The sequence below is a fragment of the Cervus elaphus genome, chromosome 25, assembly GCF_910594005.1.
Source record: "Cervus elaphus chromosome 25, mCerEla1.1, whole genome shotgun sequence".
Taxonomy (NCBI): Eukaryota; Metazoa; Chordata; class Mammalia; order Artiodactyla; family Cervidae; genus Cervus; species Cervus elaphus.
Genome location: NC_057839.1, coordinates 26,087,633 through 26,095,773, shown reverse-complemented (window position 1 = coordinate 26,095,773; position 8,141 = coordinate 26,087,633). Strand labels below are relative to the sequence as shown.

The following is an 8,141-nucleotide window of genomic DNA, read 5'->3' as shown; positions in this document are numbered from 1 at the left end:
GCTAGAGTTGATGCTTTCAAACTGTGGTGCTGGAGAAGACGAGTGTCCCTTGGACAGCAAGGAGATCAAACCAGTCAATCCTGAAGGAAATCAATGCTGAATATTCATTGAAAGGAGTGATGCTAAAGCTGAAGCTCCAATACTTTGGCCACCTGATGTGAAGAGTCACATTGGAAATGACCCTGATGCTGGGAAAGATTGATGGCAAGAGGAGAAGGGGGTGACAGGATGAGATGGTTGTGTTAGGTAGATAGAACAGGAAAAAAGAGTCCAAAATGGTGGTGTCTAAAAGACAGGCAAAGAAAGCAGAAAAGCCCTCGAAAATGGAACAAAGGAAAAATCCACAGACCGGAGTGAGAACCTCAGATGAAACAAACAGGCCCCCTTCCTGGCAAGCCCTAATTTGCATTGCGTGGGCAGGGGCGGGGCAGGGGAGGAGAAAAAAACGTATAAAAAATGGGGAGCCAAGATGGGTTGAGACCTCTCCTTTGGGGTCAGCCTGCCCTCATGCCTCAAGAGTGTACTATCCTTTGTTTATTGAATAAAACTCTGAGGTGTAACTGAGCTGTCACACTGGTCCACCATTTCAAATCTTTGTTGAGTCAAGACAGAACTGAGGAAATTATACACTATTCCAACAGTTGGATGGCATCACTGACTCAATGGATCTAAGTTTGAGCAAACTCTGGGAGATAGTAAAAGACAGAGAAGCCTGGCGTGCTGTGGTCCATGACACTGTGAAGAGTTGGATACGACTTAAGAGATTGAATAGCAACAAAGCCTGGATGAAAACCAGGACTCCTAGCCATCAGACCAACAAAAGCTAGAGGCCAGAAGCTAGTTTTCCCTGGATCTTTGCCCCAGTGAAAAATGCATTTATCACTGAGGCAAAACTGTAAATGTAGATATTATACAAAGTCTATTTTTAGAAACATAGCACAAGAAGTGGGAGAGCACACAGAGAAATTAAGACAGGTGAAGCAGAGATGTATACCCAGAGAAAGGATGTGGGGGTCCCCTCTGGTGAGGAGGGGCACAGAAAAGTCTCTCAGTCCTGTCTGACTCTCTGCAACTCCATAGACTTGCAGCCCGCCAAGCTCCTCTGTCCATGGGGATTCTCCCGGCAAGAGCACTGGAGTGGGTTGCCATGCCCTCCTCCAGGGGCTCTCTCCAACCCAGGGACTGTACCCAGGTCTCCTGCATTGCAGGTGAATTCTTTACTGTCTGAGCCCCCAGGAAAGCCCATTGACCTGGAGTCACTATATGCTTCCCTTTGCTTCTCCACTTCCTTCTCTATCTCAGGCCTCCTTGCCTCCTTCTCTTCTATACTCTATTAAGTAGCCAGAGCATGTTTAACTAGACTTAAACATGGAAAAGACCCTAATGCTGAGAAAAACTGATGGCAAAAGGGGGTGACAAAGGGTGAGATAGTTGGATGGCATCACCGACTCAATGGACTTGAGTTTGAGCGAACTCTAGGAGATAGTGAAGGACAGGGAAGCCTGGTGTGCTGCAGTCCATGGGGGTTGCAGAGTTGGAAATGACTTAGTGACTCAACATCAATGAAATATGTATGTGGGCTTCCCAGGGGGCTCAGTGGTTAAGAACCCACCAGCAATGCAGGAGACATGGGTTCAATCTCTGGGTCAGGAAGATCCCCTGGAAAAGGGAATGGCTACCCACTCTAGTGGGTAGAAACCCCATGGACAGAGAAACCTGGCGGGCTACAGTCCACAGGGTTGCAGAGTTGGACATGACTGAGCACACATGCAATGCAAACATGTATATAAGAGCACAGTTTGTACTATTCTTGTTTATATTTTGAGAGTGTTGAAGGAAGGTTTTATATTAAAAAGAATAAAATTTAAACCAGAAGTTAAAATTGTTTGTCTCTGGGCCAGGAAAACTGAATGCCTTTTTGGCAGTAGGATGGACTGGACCCATAATATAAATTAGGATAAGACAAGAAGTATTACAAAAAAGTCATGCTGTAACAGCCTGTAAGAGACCTAACCAAAGATTTACACAAACACATAGCCCAAGGCTGAGATGCTATTTCTACAACCTTTAGTATATATGTGAAAGGATGAAGTTAACTTGTGTGTGGATTTCTCACTCCCTGCATATTTAGATAAAATCACAATGTGAGGTTACAAAAATCCAGTAGTTCAGATTTCCTTCCAGGTGGAAGTAGTACTTTTATACACTACACTTAACAAGCTCAGGGGAGTGGTGGTGGGATGCTATGGATCAGTCGGCTTCACGCCTCACCGTGACAAGACCCCAGTAGGGTGTGGATACAGACAGGCCACAAGGTGGCACCGCACCTCTGCACTTTTCACTGGCAACCAGTTGAAAAATATCCAATGAGAGGTGAGATGCTGGGATTCTAGAAATCATGTTGTAAATCCAGAAAACTCATAAATTTGCCATCTCCAAGTCTATTCTGTATTTATTAAGGCTGAGGTAGGGTACTGATTTTCTTCTAAAACCTGATCTATTATGTTAAATGAGGAATTAAGAAACCACAGAACCCTCCAAAAGCACCAAGCTTACACAAAGCCTCAACACCAATAATGATAAACACCGCTACCTTAAATATTACGGGTAATGACATCAAATGGTAGTGACCACACCCAGAAAAAATTTGAGTAAGAATTTATTACATTTACTTAAAGGATTAGAGCTGATATATAACAGAACATTTAGTTATTTCAACATAAAAACAGTAGCTGTGGTTACGATTTGCACATGCAATTCATTCTGCAAAAGTAAAAATACACACACTACTCTTTCTAGACAAGCCTTCTATATGAAGTTAGATTAGGTCAGGGTAAAAGAGCAAGTGAACTTGAAAGGATTGCACTTATAATTAAATGGGACATAGCCAGGGTATAAAGAGGAGACATACCTAATGCTAACCACTGAATTGCAGTACTAGCAAATTGCACACTTATTTTTAGAGTATACTATTCAACACACATATACACTAAGACTAAAGAAATTTCAAATATCCACCTTTAAATTATCCCTTTATTTCTGACATATCACATTTTTATATTCATGTAATAGCATTTGAAATATGTAGTTATCATTGTCAAAGCTTATGTTTAAGGGATAAAAGGTCTGTAACATCTACCACCATTGGCCTCAAATGCACTTTCATCATGGTCTATCAAGTATAAAGAAGAACTGGGTAATGAAGTTAAACTAACCTGCTTTAACTACAAAAAGCCTTTAAAAATTTAGGAACAAATATGTAACAAAAGAGCTCATCCAGAGCCACCTTTTCATTTTTAATGCAATGTATATTAGAATATCATGTGAGTACACATACAAGTAGAATATACAATGAAAAAAAAATAGATTTAACTCCAAAGATCAGTATTTGGATTTGGAAAGTTTTGACTTGCATCTAAATTCTGCTTATAAATAGCCTGAAAGGAACTGCTATCAGGGACTAGTCTAAAGAACTAGGCTGTTAAGTTTGTTAGTTTAAAATTTCTTAAACCTAAATATCTTGCCATTGTATGGCTTCATATTCTTTTCGTTTACAAAAAAAAAGTGCAAAAATTTTTTTAAAGTAATCTTAGAGGGCAATAGAATCTAACACAACCTACAACAAAGTTATCCCAATATTTTTAATTAATTGAACTTTTAAGTTTTATGTAGCTTATTATGTTGACATTTTACCCATTTCAACAAACAGAAGTGTAAGGTATAGAAATTTGTTCTTGACACCAGAGGAGGAGATTGGTGTGGAATATAATGGAATAGAGGAAGAGCTTTCCTACTTGATTTACAGTTAGTCAATACATGCCAGTTAACAGAAATATTTTAGGGAATGCTACTATACAATTATTCTACTTCTAAATTTATGTCATGATTATTTAACTATTTAACTATGTGAGCAGAAAAAAGACATCTTTTTAAAACTTGTTTGATTGCTATTTATAGAGCTATTTTAGATGTTTCACTTTAAATGTGAATTTTCATAAATAAATGTTTTCATAATAAACTAGGGTCACTAGATGACTTCACATGTTAAAAAAAAAAATCTCTCATCAAAGAAAAAGGCTGAAGTTAAACAACTAGATGAAGAACACACGTGAACACAAAACATGGGAATGACTGCTTTTTCCCTTGTTTCTACTCACGTGTTGGGTATACTTCCCAGTGATGAATGATCCATGTTAAAAAAAGAATTAAACTGTAAGGTTTTAGTAGGTTTGAAGTCTGATAGTTTTCCAAGAATTATTTAGCATCGCGCCTTTATGAAGGATGAGGGTAAGATATCAAAGACACCAGTAATGAATAATCAAATTACAGTAATAACAAAGGTAACATATGCTTATTATTTTCAATCTTACAAGAGGGTAACTGCATCAAATTTTTGGATACTAGATATTTAATGAGTACTAAACCCACTATCTTAAATATAGTCTAACTTTCACATAAATTAACCTAATTTCTCTGCCGACCTAAAGTATAATTCACATGTATCAAAACTGATTATTCTATGACATGCCCTATGAAAGTAATCTTGTACTTAAGTTTTATAACTGCTTTTCTCTTTTGGGGCAAAGACGTATATTATATAAATATTTCCTGAATGAATTTTTGCACAGTATCCAAACATCCATTTAATATACCTAAAGTGCTTTTGTGGTTAGAGGGCATTCGCTCACTGCACCATGTTGTATGTAAAGTTTCAACATATAAATTTACTTATAATGATGTCCTTTCTTAAATAACTATTTGTTCTCATTCCTTTAGATCATGAGTTCACATTTTATAACTGCCCTCCCCCCATGTACAATCATTACATTAAAATGTTCTTCACAACACTGCTATGTGTCAGGAGGAAGGTCAGAGCTAAACATGGTTAAAACAACATGACTACTTATTTTGAGGAAACGAAAAAAATGTAGTAGATATAAATTTGTTGACATTTAGCAAGACCAATCCTTTCCTGATATGGACCAGCCTTTGATGGTCAACTTAAATGGTGGTGATGCTATTACCTTGTCGAGTGTGAGTTTGGGGTCTGTCCCTACTTTTCCTCATTTCCTTCTAATTCTGACAGTCTACCAATCTCATGTTGGTTTTGCCTAAATAACTGGATATATCAGAATAAAGCATCTGCTCTGTCTCACAAAGACCATTTATGTGAAAGAACTCTGTGAAGTGTTAGGCAAGAATACAAAGGATAAAGCATAACACGAAGTCTACTGTGAACAATACTGATGAGAGAGTAATGAGTCGACTTACATCTCAACTGTAAATGTGCACTAAATTTTCTCAACCTTTTATTCTTCAATAACCTCTGCAAATATTTTAAGTGGGCCTGGTTTCTGTATCTTAAATATGACAGAAAAACAAACTTACTTGAGAGCAGTAGTCAATACATGATCTATTTCTTCTTACTTACTCAGCCCCTGGCTTTCGCCCTGCCTCCTTGTCAAAGGTGGTGGGTAGAGGATAACATGAATGTGAAAGTGAGTATAGAACTAAACTCTGGAGGCTCAACTCACTTTTCCCCTGAAGAAGAGAACATGTGGGATGAGGTTTAAAATATTCCTAAATCATCATGTAGAGTTAAATTCCACCTACCTCAGAACTGGCAGACATTAAATACTATCTCTTCATTAAGTGCCTCTACAATAAGGATATTTGCTAACTGTGATCCTTACTAAGGTCAATATGTACATTTTAGGGGTGGTATTTTGTTTTGGTGATTATCGCCCAAGTCCTATAACTTATTAGTCTGCTTCAGATACCTACTAGGAAAAACAAACAAACTCAATCTTGGCCTACTGAAAAACAAAGCGTATTAAGTCAAAACACATTTTAAGGTGAAGATATATTGTATAAAGTGCTTAATCAACCAAATTCTCTGACGTCTTAAAAAGAAGGGTCAATGAAGTTTATATATAGGTATAGAAAAGTGTTAATAATCTAAGCCTTTATTAATGGCAAAGAATGTATTAAATGTTTGAGATAGTTTGTCATATTCATTCCTAGCTCTTATCCAGACACTCTGCTGAGTGTGTGAAGTGTATCTTCAAAGGTTGTCAATAACAATAGAAAGCAAATTTTTGAAAATTTACTTAATTATTGATTGTCTAATATTCAAAAATTAATATTTTTAGTTTGCTGTGTTAAAACAGAATTCCTTTTCTCCAGTAACTGGCAGTGTCACTACCAATGGAAGAGGACTAATATCTTACATGTTGGTATGATTATAAATGACCCCAATTTTTTCTGGCAGACAACAAAAGCTGGGCTCATATTAGCTGTATCATCTGGATTCTTCTTAAATTATGTTGTCAGCTAAAGTAGAGGGTCTAAGACCTTGTTCCTCTAATTTTTGTTAATTCTCTCCCTAAGATTTGATATTCAATGACTATTCTCATTAAAATCAGTATAGCTGTTTATGACTAGCTTTAATTTAAATACCCTCTGTTTTCTAGACAGCAACACAAAAAGTTTCACTTTATAAATTTTAGACAAACTTTGTTTTTTTCTTCAGTGCAAACATCCTGAAACAGCACAAAGTCATTCAGCTATTCAGAGGATGAAGTCAGTTTATGTAGTGCTTAAAGTTGAATCCCAGATATACTGGGATGGAAAAAGCCCACGTGGCAGGACAGTACATTCTTGTCCTTAAGGGCAAATGATCATCTTCAGCAAGTGAAGATCTGAAATCACAGATAAAGTACTTTTAGCTTTACTTTACAGGTACTTCTGAAGCTGTAACCGGGGCTGGTCTTTCACTGAGGCATGTAGCCGCCTCGTCTTACAGTCTGTGGTAAGTAGCTTTTAGGCATTCCTTCATCAACCACAGCCTCCATCCCAACTGTTTCAAATCTCTCTACTTGTCCCTCAATGCCTGGACCAAAAGCATCCACTGCAGGAACTTCCTGAAACATTTTCATTTTCCCAGATCCATAGGGCTGTGAAATATGATCTGAAATCTGCTGCTGTTTAAGTCTAACAAAATCTTCTTCACTGACTGAGGAAACTTGCTGTGACCTTTCAAAATGTGAAATATCTGGACTGGTTTCATGCTGACTGCAGTTTTGCTTGAAATACCGCTGCCTGGGCAGAATGCCATCGCTGCCATCCACATTATCTGCCAGCTGTAAATCTTCTGGCCGCTCCTCGGAGTCGAGCAACGGCTGGGTGGACTCAGATCTTGAGAAGACTTGGACTGACGGTACCTGGTGTCTGTAGCCACTGTGTACCACTGTGGAATACTGGACAGTGCTTGAAGTGTTCTGTGCAGATTCATTTTCATCACTGCTAGAAATGCTTGGCCTCGAAGATGACATGCACGAAGACCCTCCAATACCACTACTGTGTCCTTCAGTATTAACTTTTTCTTTCTTGAATAGGTCCAAAGATTTTAGATCCTCTGGGAAAGGCTTTTTGTCATTTGCTTCTATTTCCACAACACTTACATCAGTGAAATTGCCATCTGGATACATTTGATCTTTTGAATTAAAATGCTAAGAAAGACAGAAAATGAATTATTACCTATGGTACACATTCATTTAGAAAATCTGAAATAATTATGTATAACATATTAGAGGCACAAAGTATAACATAGTAGAGTCACAAAACGCATCTCTGAAACTTCTCAGTAACTTAATAGTGCAAAGATAATCTATATCACTAAGTCACTGCTAACTGCTTGAATCATGGATTTTGTGAAATTTGTTTAAAAGGTAAGAATTAGACTGTATTTCGTCAGAATTCCAAATCAATATTGTTGGGGTGTTACATTTTTATAAACTAACCAACTCAATGGACATAAATTTGAGCAAACTCCAGGAGATAGCGAAGGACAGGGAAGCCTGGTGTGCAGCAGTCCATGGGATCGCAAAGAGTTGGATACAACTTAGGGACTGAATAATAGTAACAAAAGTCTAGAAGTAAAATTTCATATTTCATGCCTAGTCTAGGCAGCCTAGGATTAACTGGATAGAAAAATGAAGAAAACATTAAGAAAAATCAAACTCAAGTTTCATAGGTTATGAAGGACTGTCAGAAGTAAAAAAATATAAATAACCTTCCCTTTAAGGAAATTTAAGAAATTTATTATAGGCTTCCAGAAGTCATTTAATCATATTAAAATC

At 37.5% G+C, this 8,141-nt stretch overlaps 1 protein-coding gene across 3 annotated transcripts in view; it reads right to left on the bottom strand.

Annotated features, from left to right (window-relative positions):
- Window positions 1-2,642: 2,642 nt before the first annotated feature.
- Window positions 2,643-8,141, bottom strand: part of IL6ST (interleukin 6 cytokine family signal transducer) — a 60,771-nt gene continuing 55,272 nt past the window's right edge. For all 3 annotated transcript variants that reach the window (XM_043887209.1, XM_043887210.1, XM_043887211.1), the window contains one exon: window positions 2,643-7,511. In XM_043887209.1, coding sequence (XP_043743144.1) covers window positions 6,774-7,511 — 738 coding nt within the window. In that variant the 3' untranslated portion in view covers window positions 2,643-6,773. The remainder of the gene's footprint in view (window positions 7,512-8,141) is intronic.